General features: G+C 37.7%; 1 protein-coding gene across 13 annotated transcripts in view; it reads left to right on the top strand.

The window, feature by feature from the left end:
- ATE1 (arginyltransferase 1) overlaps nucleotides 1-15512 on the top strand; it is a 135852-nt gene that overhangs the window by 59437 nt on the left and 60903 nt on the right. For all 13 annotated transcript variants that reach the window (XM_081073833.1, XM_081073837.1, XM_081073836.1 and 10 more), the window contains 2 exons: nucleotides 4497-4678; nucleotides 7182-7281. In XM_081073833.1, coding sequence (XP_080929959.1) covers nucleotides 4497-4678; nucleotides 7182-7281 — 282 coding nt within the window. The remainder of the gene's footprint in view (nucleotides 1-4496; nucleotides 4679-7181; nucleotides 7282-15512) is intronic.

Raw genomic sequence — 15512 nt, forward strand, 5'->3', positions numbered from 1 at the left:
TTTACCTGTTCTACTCTTCATACTGTGTCTGTTTCCGGGGAAATCATGATGACTTTTAAGAACAAAGCTGTATGTGACAGTGAATGCTAAAATCTGGGTTTGGCATAATTTATTATTATAGTTGGTGGAAGCTCTTCAAAGTCTAAAGGTGTACTTACTGCCCGAACAACAATTTTCACTATGGCAATTCCATTTTAGAAATCACTGATACTGCTAGCACCTTAGTAAATGCTCTCTCACTTGTTGGTGTTGACCTTGGTCGCCTGTACAGTTACTTACCCTTTCCCATCCTGTCCTCTTTGGAAGGAAGTCACTGTGTGTAGCCCACACGTAAGTAGCAGGGAGTTCTGCTCCCCTACCTTTCGGGCAGTGCATCTACATAAACTTTGTGAAAATCTTCTACATAGGAGATTTGTCTTTCTTTCTTCATTAATTTGTTCAGTCATATATAGCAATATGGACTCATGGATATTTATTTTATACTTGGGGTGTATACTTTAAGTACACTTTATTTTGTTGCCCAAATTATTTTGACTTTGGCCATTGGGAGCTCTGTCGCTTGACTGCTGTGCACCTGTGATTCACCTCCATTAGTATGAGTTTGTTTTTGTTTTTTGAGTATTTTCTTTCTTTTGGGCACTGCACAATCCTCTCGGCTCATCTTGTATGTTTCCTGTGTCCTGTCCTGGAATGAGCCATTTCTCCAAAGCGCCCTGATTCCTTTTTTTGCAAAATGGGGAAACCAAGATCTGGGTGCTAGGTGTGCTTGGTGCTACTGGGGTGTCATTTCTTTTCAGCCTCCTCATCTGACAGAACGAAAAAATAGGTTGTGTATACTAACCCTTGTATGAACATATCTAGGATATACGAGTATACATACCAATAAGTATTTCCGTATATAACCATCTGTGTCTGTATTAAGCTAAACGTGAGTTCTTACTCATGTCTCCAATTGTAATCCATTCCCACATGGATCATTCTAGGTCCTCCCCCTTTTCTTATCTGTAAATTCCCACTCCAACACTGAGAAACCTGGCGCCTACCAATCAGCCGTGTACTGACTTGTTCAATTCCAGTCTGCATGTGTATCAGTATCCAAATTATTAACCTGTAGTGCCGGAAGAAACAACTTGATCAGGTAGACTGCACTGCTGCTGTGCACATTTCCTTTTGCCTTCGTTCTTACAGGCCCCAAAGGTTGCTTAGGTCAGCACCTTTCCCTCCCCAACCTCTTGCAGTGAGGTCGTTTTATACATTTGTGGCACAGATTCTCTTGTCACTGCCAGTATTTCAGTATTTCTGGGATCCCTTAACCTCTTAAATGATTTTATTTTACTTTGCGTACATTAAGTTTCACTTTTTGTGTTGTGAGGGTATAGCTACGAGTTTTGACAGATGTGTAATGTCGTGCATGCACTCCTAATACAGTGTCATACACAATCGTTTCACCCTAAAAGCTCCCAGTGCTCCATCTAGTCATCCTTCCCTTGTTCCCCCCAAATTCTTGGCCACCACTCATCCTTTCACTGTCTATAGTTTTGCCTTTTTTACGGAATGTAATTGGAATCATACAGTATGTATGTGGCATTTTCAGACTGGCTTCTTTCACTTAGCAATATGCATTTAAGTTTTCTTCATTTTGTGTGTGTGGGGGGGGCGGGGGTCTTGAGAGTTTATTTCTTTTTATTGATGAATAATCCATTGTATGGATGTGTCACAGTTTATCATAAAGAATGTCTTGGTGGCTTCCAGTTTTTGTCAATTATGAATAAAACTGTTATAAACTTTTGCATGAAGACCTTTGGGTTTTTGTGTGACCTTTTTCAAACTAATTGGCCAAATTCTGAGGAGCTGATTGTTGTTTTGGATGATAAGACTGGGAGAAACTCCGAAACTGTCCTCAAAGTGTCTGTACCATTTTACATTCCCACTATCAACAAATGAGAGTTCCTGTTGTTCCTCTTCCTTTCCAGTGTTTGATACTCAGGTTTTTGGATTTCAGCCATTCTCATAGTTGTGTAGAACTTTCTCGTTGTATGACAAATGATGTTGAGCATCTTTTCATACGCTTATTTGCCCGCTGTACATCTTCCTTGGTGAGGTGTCTGCTTAGATATTTTGCCCAGTTTTTACTTGGGCTGTTTGTTTTCTTATTGTTGAATATTAAGATTTCTTTGTATTTTTTAATACCAGACCTTTATCGCATATGTGTTTTGTAAGATTTTCTCTAGTCAGTGGCTTGATTTTGTATTCTCACAGTGTTTCACTGAGCAGAGGTTTTTAATTTTAATGAAGTCCACCTTATCTATTACTTCTTTCATGGATTGTGCTTTTGGTGTTGTATATAAAAACTTGTCACCAAATTCAAGGTCACTTAGATTTTCTCCTATGCTATCATCCAGAAGTTTGATAGTTTTACCTTTTATATTTGGGTCTGTGGTCTATTTTGAGTTAATTTTTTTTTTCAAGATGTCAAGTCTTTGTCTAGATTTTGCTTTCTTTGCATTTCGATGTCTAATTGTTATAGCACCGCTTGCTGTACAGATTGTCCTTTCTCTATTGGCTTGTCTCTGCTCCTTTGTCACAGGTCAGTCGACTATATCTGTGTGGCTCTCTTTCTGGACTCTCCGCTGTTCCATTGCTCTGTTTGCTCTTTCTCGTATCTGACCCTCTTGCCTCTTGCAGCTTTATATATAAGTCTTGGTGTCAGGTAGTGTCAGACCTCCACTTTCGTCGTTCAGTAGTGTGTTGGCTCTTGTGGGTTGTGCCTTTGCATATAAACATTAGAATCCATTTGTGTACATCCACATAATACTTCGGTAGGATTTTGATTGGGTTTGCAGTAAATCTATAGACCAATTTGGGAAGAATGGACAAGTAAACAATATTGAGTCTTCGAGTCTGTGAACATGTAATATTTTTCCATTTATTTACATCTTTTTTGATTCCTTTTGTCAGACTTTTGTGGTTTTCTTCATACAGATTCTGTACTAATTTTATTGGATTTATACTTAGGTATGTAATTTTTTTGGTGGTTTTGTAAATGGTATTGTGATTTTAATTTCAGATTCCAGTTATTGCTGGTATATAGGAAAGCAGTTGACTTTTGTATATTGACCTTGTATCCTGTGACCTTCCTGTAATTGCGTATTAGTTTCATTTGTTGTTGTTGATTCTTTTGGATTTTCTACATAGTAAGTCATGTCATTTGTGAACAAAGACAGTTTTATATTTTCCTCCCCAATCTGCATGTATACTTTTTATTTTCTTTATTTATCTTACTTACACTAACTAGGATTTCCAGTATGATGTTGAGTAGGAGTGACGAGAGAGGCTATCATTGTCTTGTTCCCAATCTTAAGGGAGAAAGCATCCAGTTTCTTATCTTTTGTATATGTTTTTTATCAAGGTGATGGAAGTTTCCCTCTGTTTCTAGTTTGTTGAGAGTTTTCAGTCATGAATAGGTGTTCCATTTTGTCAGATGTGTTTCTGCATCAATTGGTATGATCAGATGATTTTTCCTTTAGCCTGTTTTCATGGTGGAATATATTAATTGCTTTTCTTTTTAAAATTACTTTTCTAATGTTAAACCAGTCTTGCATACCTGGAATAAAATTCACTTTGTCATGGTATGTAATTCTTTTTATACATTGTTGGATTTTATTTGCTAATATATTGGAGAATATTTTCGCATCTGTGTTCATGAGCGATATTCATGTGTACATTTCCTTTCTACAGGTAATGTTTTTCTCTGCTTTTAGTATTAGCAAACCTGATTTTTTTCATTTTCTTTATTCTGTTCTAGATTTTGTCCATATGCTTTCCTGGATTTTAACCATTTGAAAATGATAACGTTTTGTTATATTTGTTCACTTCAACTGTTAATCTCTAATATCCATTTAGTCTTTAGCAAAGCATTTTTTATGCTGCTTCATAGTTTTCATTTAGTAAGTTATATTCAAAATCATATTAAATTTAAAAATGAGAGCTACCTTTCAAGATTTACAAAAAAATGGTTATACTTTCAAATCTCTAAATTTCTTCTGTGGGATTATAGTTACATTAAGATAATGGTAAGGAGATAACTTCATTTTCCTTTGGCTAATAAGGAGAAGTTTTATAGCCCTTTGTACTTACACAGGAACTCTTACCTAGAAAACATAATGGGATCACACCCCTTGTCAGTGCGGAGTAGTCACAGATCAGGCCTGGCTGGCGGTATGGGGACAGATCTGTTTTCATCCAGTCCTTTCCTTTTACATCCTCCATCTTCTCTCATGTGTCATTTCTCTTCCAGCATTTGTGTGGAACAGAAGAATACAGTTTGATATTTATTTATCCTGTACAATTGCCTACTGACAGATTTTAAAACAAGTTGAAAAAAATCTTATTTGCTAACCTGAGTATAATAAAAGTACAATAGATTATTTATTAAGATTTTTAATATAAAGAACAAAATGACCAATGTTCATGTTTGTGTGTCTCCTTTTTCATAGGCAGAGAATCCCCCTAATGGACCAGATTGTGGTTATGGCTCCTTTCACCAGCAGTATTGGCTTGATGGAAAGATCATTGCTGTTGGGGTGATTGACATCCTTCCTCACTGTGTATCATCTGTATATTTGTACTACGATCCAGATTATTCGTTTCTGTCTTTGGGTGTCTACTCTGCACTACGGTAAGCCTGCTTTCGACAGTTGTAATGGGTCATATAGGACTTGCAGTAGTTCCTCATTTGATTATATTTCATCATATAACAGTAGACTTCCTATTTGATAATTTGTTGCTATTGTAGCAGTCTTACTTTGGTACTTGGACATACCACTTATAGAACTGAGGCCAATGTCTGGTGGTAATTCCCCAGATTTTTAAGGTATCGATCTAGTCTAGTGTATGAAAAGTCATTTTATGTATTGGATGCTTTTGTTGTTTAGTTTATGCACTAGTGGTACTCACCTGTCAGTACCACTTAATGTCCTTAAATGTTATATTATTTATATTTTTTCTTGTCATTACTGTTGTATATATTTTTTTCGTAAAGGGTAAATGAATCTGGTAAAAATGAATTAAAGTACTGTGAGTCTGTTGGAAGAAATAAGCAGGTATATAAAGTACATAGTATAGAACAGAACTGGGGAGTCCCTGACTCTGCCTGACTCTATGACCTATAATCGAAAGATGATTTCTCTTTTACGTCCGTAGCTGCACATACATGCAGCACAGCACAAATATGTGTAGGTGCATTATCCTGATGGTAAAGAGATTGGGGTTTTATTTCATAAAAATACTTTTCTATTTTTATTCCTGCTTGTTTGTGTATATATGTGTTAGAGGAGGGGAAGGAGGACTGAGAATAATTTTTCTATTTGGGAGCTCAAGTCTCTTTTTCTCCCTCTCTGTCATTGTGTCAATTTTTCTGTTTACTTTTCCCAGTCTCTCTGGTGATCATGTTTTCACATCATGGTAAAATATACTTTGAGATTATTTTATTTATTGTGTATATGGCTTTTTTTGAAATATAGAAGTTGCAGAGTATAAAAAATATTCATGACTCTTGGTGGTATCACTGAAATTGGAACTGATAATTGGAAGCATTCACATTTTTGTAACTTTAGAAGTGTATTCTATTTATTGCAGAAAAGATTTTCTTTGTACCAAAATCAGTTAGTACTTCGAAATTATTCCCATTTCCTTATTTTATTTTTGTATTATCACTTTATAGTGTGTAACTATGGATTTGTCTAGACTTCTCAGATAAATATTAAGAATATTTATTCCTATATGATAAATCCCATCCTATGTATGAAATGTCATTTCATGTCTCAGTAACTAAGAGACATAGAAATCCTACTGCATTTGAGATAGTAAATAATCCCCAGCAAAATTAGAAAGAGTTCTATTTATTGTTTGGTATATCTTTTGAAAATTCTGGAGCTGGAGGGCTTTGAGGAAGTAGTAGAGGAACCTGAGAGCGTGAAAAAGTGCGGTAGTTGCCACCACGCTGCAGCCTTATCTCTTCCTTTTAGTGCTCTTGAGACTATGAGTTCCTGAATTTATAGAAGAGGAAAGGCAGCCAAGAGATCAACGTGTCAGAGCAAGACTGGGGAGAGTAGGTTACAAGTTGCCAGTTCCATTACTGATTGTGATGCAGTTCAGTGAAACCTGTTCAGATAGTTTTCCCTCCATTTCTTCAGTTTCTTAAACAGTTATCTTATAAATATAGATGTTTACATTTTAATCTATAATCAGTATAGATTTTTATATGATCTAGTCTGCAGGTTAAAAAAAAGGTTTGAATTGGATAAATTGGAGATGTTGAGCATGGCATTTATTTCCCCTTTTTCTGAAAGATGAATTTTAGAAATGTAATTTGTTTAGCAGATATTTACTTGAACCCAGACTATGTGTCCTGGCACCATTCATAGAAGTAAATACGACAGACAGGGTTTGCCGCATTGTCAAAACAGACAGTAAATTAGAAAACCTACAACATAATTTTAAGTAGTTGTTGTGCTGTGACTAAAATAAAATCATGGTAGGAATGAGGTGGTCAGGAAAGACCTCTCAGAACAGGTGACATTTGAGGAGTCAGCTATTTAAAGACCTGACGGTAGATGTCTAGGTAAAGGGGTAGTAAGTCCGATGCCCAGAGGTGGTTGGAATAGAGAGAAGGAAGGTCTTATGGTCTAGGATATGGGGTAGTATGTGGATAGTGTTATACAAGGAGGGCAGCGAGGTGGGTGGCGTTGGTGAGTGGGGGCAGATGGAGCAGGGCTTGGAGGTCATGAATGGTAGGGAGATGGGGCTTTACGTAAGTGATACCATCCTGGTGTGAGGGTACAGCGTTTGGTGAGGTTACCTGACCTGATTAATGAATAACAAGAAGCCATATTAAATAGATCTTTTTAATTTTATGCTGTTTGAATTTTAGATCAACTACCATGCCCAAGAAAGTATAAAACCTGAACTTAGATGCATTTGCTCAAAATAATTTAGAGTTTTTTGGTGTCTGTTCAGTAAAAATCATCTTACAGTATTTTTAAAATAGTTTTTCTTTCAACACTTGGAATATTTTATAGTTTAGTATTAAATTTTATCAAATATTTGTCATCAAATTACATAGTACTTTGAATATTGGAACTAGATTTAACTGTATCTTCATATGTATTCTTCTTTGGCAGAGAAATTGCTTTCACTAGGCAACTTCATGAAAAAACACCTCAACTCAGCTATTATTATATGGGTTTCTACATTCATTCATGTCCCAAGATGAAATATAAGGTAAAGTTGATTTCACACATGTCTGCTATAGATGCAAGTTATAAAAATTAGTACTTTCATAGTTTCATGTTTAACTTGCTTGTACATCTCTGATGTAAATTCTGAATTATTTTTAAATGTGTCTTAAACTTGTTCATTGCCTTGAATTGTGCCTGATACATAGGCACTTAATATTTGTTTAATGTAGGTTCATCTGCAGTAATTAACTGAACATATAGGAATCTCAGCTGTTCTGGGTAAATTTACGGGTTCTTTTCAAATGAATCCTGAGGAAAATCAGTTTAGAAGTCAGGAAATTGTGGAAACATATTATAATTCTCCCACAAGAATTAGTAATCAACATAAAAATGTTATTGTTTGAAGGAATCTACCAACATAAAGTTGAAAACAAGGAGAAAGTCGACATTGGCAGGAAAAGAAGTGTGGAGTCACAATCTAATCAGTTGGTCTTGTTTGTAGCTGTAGCCATGTTATGAGTGTGTTGTGGCCCTGTCTGCTATTAACAATGTAAATAATGTAAATATAATAAGTATTATAATGTAAATATAGTAAGTATTAATCAGTTTATATACAGAGTATATGAGTAGTGTTCCAAGAAATAAGTTTTGGAAGCAAATCAAGTTTATAAGTTGTTACTTTCAACTTGTGCTTTCAACATGTGTAGTGCTAACATGCTAAGAGATCCAAATATTAGGTTATTGAAAATAGTATCTAGTAATGTTTGCTGACATTTTCCAGTGTTTTAATACTCCCTGTAAGTGAAAGTACTTGATTTTTCTTATTAATCAATTTTTAAGATATCCATATTAATGAGTAAAGAGTATAAGAATATTGGAAGTATTTCAAGAAAATTTAGGATTTCAAGAATCCCAGTTTCTCATTTCTAAAACCCAAAAATTAATTTCTGTTGGGAATTAGGAAACAGTATTACAACCTATAAAATTAGGTTACAGCCCAGAGTAGAAAGGGAGGGGACTCGATTTAACCACTCAAGCAAAACTTAAGAATTTTCCAATATATTGTATTCAAATTATGTCTTCTTGGGAGAGACAGTTCTGAAAATTTATAGTATAGTTAGTGATTTTATAGTAGTTGTGAGATAATAATGATAAAATATTTGAATATTAAATTAATTTTGTAAAGCCATTATTTTCCGGGCGTGGTTGTTTGAACACTTTTGTGTCTTCAAGAACATGTTGATTTTAATTTTCATGTTGTTTAAGAAAATTATTTTCATTGCATTATGTTTGAGGAGAAGTCATTTTAGTATGTATGCTGCCAAACCGAGCACAAGATAAGTCATTTTAAGTAACTGAGGAGTAAAGATATTTTCATTTCAGTTAAGGATATTTTATTTTGAGCAAATGAGAACCCTCAGTTATGAAAGAATAGCACAAATGCTTATAAAAATGGGAATTTTCAATCAGAAAATGTGCTTTTCAAATTGTAAGATGGATGTTAGTCCAAGCATGAATACTTCTCACTGCTAGTTGATTATCTAGAACTAGAGACCAACCAAAGGTAACTCATAGAAAATAAATTAACACACTGTTATAATATCTCTTATTTTTAAGATTCAGTGAGAGTAAATTTAACATATAACTACAATAATAGTTAAAATTTATCTTCCTTAGAGCATACCTAACTGTTTAAATCTTTGATAATGGCATATTTTTGCCACAATGTAAAATATACATGGAACGTTTACAGAAGTGTTTTCTATCTGGTATTAAAGAAAAAAGGAATGTATTTAAAAATAGGATTTTTAATAACTAAGAAGGAGCAGTGTCTTAAATACGTGGCGCACGCTAGGTCCTGGGACTGCTTTTGTGAGTGGGCAGCTGTGGCTCTGCCCTAATCCTGGGGGTGATGGCAGGACAGCAGAGCGGGTCAGGTGCACCCGAGGACTCCTGACTGTACTTGAAACCAGAGTAGTGTTTCATTTTGGGTCTTCTCGTGTACCTTTAGACAAGGTAAGTTACAGTCTTCACAATAAAATGCATTTATTGTATGATACAGAGCAGATTATGTAACAGCAGATGTGAGCTACACACAGGAGCTGGTGTTACCGGCTCTCTTAATGAGTAAGGAGCTGTCGTAAAGGTGTGCTGAGATGACGCGTCTGTGTGTGGGGGGAGGACCATGGTTGGATAGATTAGTTCTCAGGGTGTCCATCGTCACTTCCTCTTACCCTGTATGTGCGTGCTGTCCCAGCCACCAGAGGTAGGTTCTGCTTCCCTTGCCCTGGGTGGGCTTGTCCTCGTGACTTGCACTGACTAACAGGGTGCAGGGAAGTAGCTGTCTGGACCTTCAGGTCCAGGCCTTAAGAGGGCTGGCAGCTTTCACTTCCTCTGTCTTTAGAGCTAGCCATCATGTAAAAGATCTAGTTACCCTGCTAGAGAGAGGCCACCTGGGAGTCCTGCAGCCATCTTGGATGTTTCGGCCCCAGCCACACTGCTAGCTGAATGCAGCTGCGTGATTAAGCCCAGTGAAGAACCCCTTACCTGAACTGTAGCCAACTCACAAAATCATGAGGAATTATAAGTTATTGTTGTGTCAAGCTACCAAGTTGTGGAGTGGCTTATTACTGAGAAATGGATCACTGAAACCCATGGTGATGGGATAGAAATCACTAGACGGATATTTCCATGTAGATGAATTCATTCTGTGTTGAGATCTGCAGACTCGTGTCCCGAGTTGAGCTGACCTGATCTGGGAAGTTTCCGATGGCTCATGGTGAGAGAATTTTGGCAAAGTCACTTCTTTTCCATATGCAGTCATACTTAGAGATGTGCCCGTTTGGCTTATGAGAAGTCATCTTTATAAGGCATTTCATTTTATACCCTGACTGGATCCTACAAGACATTTCTTAACATGATGACAAAGTTTGGTTTTGTTCATCTTGCTAATGGTGAGCACTGCAAGATGAAAATTGCCGTGTGGTCATCTTTATAGTTCCATAGAAGGATGTGTTGCAATTAATTTTCTTCTCAGAGTACTCAGTGTTTGCTAGTTTATAGCAGTTATGTTCTTGTTCATCATAGTTCCTAAAATGCATTTTTACTGAATTCTTTTGTTTTTCCTATTGTGTGGGTGTTTGTGTGTTAAATAAAGGTTGAATTACGTAAACATTACATAGTCAGATATGTGGCCATGGTCTTAGATGTAACACACAGGCTAGTCAAAAAGAATGTAATGAGAGCTGGAAAATAGTCATTCATGAAAGAAATTACCTTGAAATTACCTTGTTTGTTATCATTGCTTTCATGAACTGTTGTAATAATTGTGGCCACTTTAATTGGCTTGGTACTCACTATCAATATGGGGACTCAGGAGCTGGCTGAAATTAATGGATATTATATTTTCAACTTAGAAGAGTTTCTCCTTGGAGCAGTTATCCTGCTGGAGTGGGAAGGGGTGGTATAGTTTTCTGGCTGCCATCCTTGGGGCTGCTCGTCCTCTTGGTCTGCTCTCTCACAGTTCCAAAGTGATTGCTGCCCATTCGGGCATCACGGGCCCTTAGTAATGGCTAGAGTTAGGAAGTAATTGTCCTCTCCTGTGTCTCTTTTCTTAAATTATTTTTAATTGTAGTAAAATACACATAAAATTTACCATCTTCATTTCCAGAACTCTTTTCATCTTGCAAAATTGTAACTCTGTACCCATTAAACAAAAGGGTCCTCATCCCCCCAACACCTGGCATCCACTGTTCTCCTTTCTGTCTCTATGAATCTGGCTACTCTACGTGCCTCATGCAAGTGGAATCGTACAGTGTCAGACTTTGGTGACTGGCTTGTTTGACTTAGCATAGTGTCCTCAAGCTTCATCCATGTTGTAGTAGGTGTCAGAATTTCCTTTTTTTAGGGCTGAGTAATACTCCACTGTATCTGTATGCCACATTTTGTTTATACTCGTACATTCATCCATTGATGGACACTTGGGTTACTTTCACCTTTTGACTGTTGTGAATAATTGTGCTAGAAACTGTTGTGCTTATAGGCTGTTGTGCTATAAACGTGGGTTTACAAATACCTATTCAAGTCCCTGTTTTCAGTTCTTTAGTGTAGATACCCAGAAGTGGAATTGCTGGATCATATGGTAACTTCATTTTTAATTTTTTGGGAACCACCATACTGTTTTCTGTGGCGGCTCTATTGTGCATTCTCACCAACAGTGCACACGGGTTCTTATTTTCCCACCAGCACTGTATTTTCTGTTTTTTGTTTGTTTGTTTTGATGGTAGCTATTTCAGTGTGTGTGGAGTGGTCTGTATCGCTCTTTTTTAAAAAATAAATTTTATTGGGGAATATTGGGAAACTGTGTTTCTCCAGGGCCCATCAGCTCCAAGTCGTTTCATTCTAGGTGTGGAGGGCGCAGCTCAGCTCCAAGTCCAGCCGCCGTTTTCAATCTTAGTTGCAGGGGGCTCAGCCCACCATCCCATGTTGTTGTTGAGCGCTCGCGCTCTAACCAACTGAGCCATCCGGCCGCCCCTGTGTCTCTTTAAGATCAAGGAAAACCTTACCAAGAAGCCTCGTAATCCACACTACTCATTTCATTTGTCAGAGTTGTGCCTCTTGTCTGTGCCTCAGCCAGTCACTGCCCAGGGGAATGGAATTATCTTAGGGCAACGAAGTATGATGTGTGATGGAGGAGTTGCTTCCTGGAGCATATGGCACTGCAGAGGGTGAACACCTGACCAGGGTTTTCTGTTTTCATTCTGCCTAGCAACTAGTATTCCTTTTTTTTTTTTTTAACTAAGCTGTTGGTTTATATTTTATATACATATTATGTAGCCAATGTACATGTTAATGTAGTTTACTTATATATCATTATTATATGTACTTTTTAAAATTGTTTTGTTTAAATATACTGTTTGGTTTCTAAACCATTTTTAAATTAATTTTTAATGCTTTTGGTTTAATATTTGCATGTAAAGCGTAGTTAATATTCTCTATTTTGACCCCTCTCCATATATTTAAAAAATACTGTTTCCTTTGAAAGTGACGATTGGAGTATACAGAAGTGCTAGTAGGTAGAATTTTAAAAAGTTCTTCTCCATGTTGTGTCCCAGAGTACTGCTGTAAGGCCATTCTGTGATCTGATGGAGGTGTTTTGACTGAGTTCTTTATCCAGACTTGTATGCAGGCCAAAGTAAACAGTGATTTCAAGCAGTCGGCTTTGGTGTCATGACGTGGCCAGACATCAGATAGTTGAAACAGCAGAAGGTTTTCAGAAATGTCAGAAAAGAAACAAAAGGCTAATTCATCTGTGATTAATCATTCTTAAATTCAGTGCCTCAGCTTGACTGTGGTCAAACAGCACCCCTGGAATTCTGCAGGAGTTTGCCTAAAAGAAGGCAATTGGCACTACAGTTATAAAAGCACCTACAAAAAACTGGAGTCTGCAGAGCTGCGTCCGCAAAACCATGTGCTCCTGAAATCCCTAAGCTCCCCAGCTTTTCAAAGTTTCCTGACCAGACAAATTAGCCAGTGTTGTTTTACTGGTCTTGCAGCCCAGGGAGATGCATTTGGGTACATGTGGTAGTGACTTTGCTACTGCTGGTCTGAAAGAAATACAAATGATCTCATCAGTTACCCACATCATGGAATGAAACACTGCAGTTTTTGATTCAGTGTCTATTTTTCTTGATGTTAAGTGTCCAATGAATTAGATACAGTGAGTAGAAAATATTAACCACAGGATAATTTACTAAGGGATTTTTGATGCCTCCTACTGGCAGTGGGAGGTAAAAATTCACATGCTCATCACAAATTCTTGTTTCTAAAATTGTCACATGTTAAATTTTGCCACATCAGAGTCGAAAGCAGTTCCTTAAGGGTCTTGTGTGCTAAGCTGCTCATTATGGATGAGAAAATTGAAGCTCAGTTTGGTTAATTTGCCCAGAGTTTGCATTAACTCACATTGTGATTTTGGCAACATGAATGAGTTTGAAGAATTGAAATGCACATAAATGGCACTATTTAGCAGATTTATGAGGAGGTGTAGTTAACTTCTGATGTTGGAGAATCCTTAAATACTTGCATATTAATTAAAGGTAACTGTTAGCCCGGGGTTAAAAGCATATTTAATGATGTGCCTTATTTTTCCCATCCTGCTCTTTTCTTCCACAGTGACATAGAGAGCTTAGCTTGGTATAGTTTCTGATTCCTAACCCTTGATAAACATCAGTCATCTTTGGAGCTTTTGAAAAATACTAACGTCCGACTCTGCCCTGACGTGCTGAAGAAGAAAGTTTGCTTCTCTCTCACACAGCCCCGTTCTCTGACTGCCAGGCTCGTTTTATGTACTCTTGATCTTTACCCCTCCACGCTTTGTGCTGCCTCTCATGCCTGAAAGGTCATTCCCTTACCTGCATGTGTAAGTCATAGCTTCCTTTCCAGACCGAGCTCTGCACCAGTTCTTCGGGGAAGCCATTCTCTGTATCTCCCCACTTCATCCCCACCCAGCCCGCTCGCTGCGTGCTGAAGGTGGAGGTGGTCGCTCCAATTCTGGGAACTCTCGTCATTTCTCAGTGCTTTTATCTGCAGCTCTCCTTGCACTCTAGTTGTTCGTAGGTGTGTGTGACCAGTCAGTGTGTATGGAGGGCTTACTCTGTATAAAACACCATACTAGATGTCCAGGCAAGAAGAGCATGATCAGACATGCTCCCTGCTTGTCAGTTCCCTGAGCAAACCATGTCTTATCCGTCACGGTCCCCCGTGCCCAGAAATTTAAGTGGCTAATAAAGGTGCTCCGTGAGTTTATTGATGTGCACCCATCTGCATGAGGCAAAGTCGGGAGTGAAGGGAAGGGGTGCGGGTGGGCCTTCCTCGCGGCTCGTTCTAATTGGAACGTGGGGCTTAGGAACAACCACAAGTCCCATCTCAGAAGCACAGTGATATTTTGCGTGAATTTTCTCCCCTACCTATATGCAAGTAAACTTGTTATTGAAGTGTGAGGTATATAGAGGAAAGTGCACCGTTCTTACGCAAACAGTGTGATAAGTTTTCACAGTGACCATACTGGCACCACGATCGAGAGACGGAGCCTCTTTCATGCCCCCCCTTGATTATTAGCTCACCCCCAGAGATAACCGTGATAGCCTAATCTTGTCTGTGTGTACGCTTGGCATACATGGAATCACTCAGTGTATCTTACTTTGTGACTGACTTGGTCCCCTCTGCAGGGTGTTTGTGAGATTCATCCCTGTGCTTGTGTGTTGGTTCATTCTCATTATTTCCATGCCCCTTGTGCGGAGGGACCATTTCTAGGTCGGGTCTGTTTTTTCACATGTCTTTTGGTGAACACGTGTATGCATTTCTGATCTGGACTGACCTAGGTGTGGGATTGCCAGGTAGTAGGGTTTGTGAATGGTCCGGTCTAGTTCATACTTTATGTAATTTTTTAAGTGATTGTACTAATTTATAGTCCCAGCGGCAGCGTAGGACAGTTCCAGCGGCTTCCCATCCCAATAGGTGTGTAGCATTGTTGTTTTCATTTGTATTTTGCTATTGGCTGATAATGTCGAAGGTCTTGTCATGTCTACTGGCCATTTGTAGGTTCAAGTCTTTTGCCTGTTTATTGGGTTGCCTGCGTCTGTTATTTGTAGTTCTTTATACATTCTGGATATACATTCTTTTATCCTTTGTTGCATAACTGTTTTATAGTTGCCTTCTTCCACTGTTGCTTCCCTTCCCTTTTCATTCCCAGTGGTATCTTTTGATGAGCAGAAATTCCTAATTTTAATGTAGTCCAGTTATCCAGACAATTCTGTGTCTTGTTCAAGAAACTTTTGCCTGCATTATGGCCATGCAAAGATTTGCTTATGCTTTCTTCTGAGAATTTTATAGTTTTACCTCTCACAATTCAATAATCTGAAATTGATTTTTTTGTGTACGGTTTAGCTAGTGGTCAAGACTAATTTTTTTTTTCCAGATGGATAATTACTTTTAGTTTCTTAAAGGACACTGCCCTGCACATACCAGTTTAATACACATTTCAATTAAATTATTTCTATGTCATTATAGTTGTGTTACGGTAAAATGTTCCAGCTTTCCCTTTTTCAGACTTAGCATCGATTCTATTGAATGAGCAAATTACTCATTTAACTTTAGGTTTTTCCCTATAGAATGATACTGGCCAGTCTGTTGTACAGGGAATGCTCAATTTATAAGTAGAGGAGGGGTGCAAATAAGTCACTTGCTCTTACGCATTTCTTCCAAATAACTTAA

This window comes from Rhinolophus hipposideros (assembly GCF_964194185.1).
Source record: "Rhinolophus hipposideros genome assembly, chromosome: 15".
Classification (NCBI taxonomy): Eukaryota; Metazoa; Chordata; class Mammalia; order Chiroptera; family Rhinolophidae; genus Rhinolophus; species Rhinolophus hipposideros.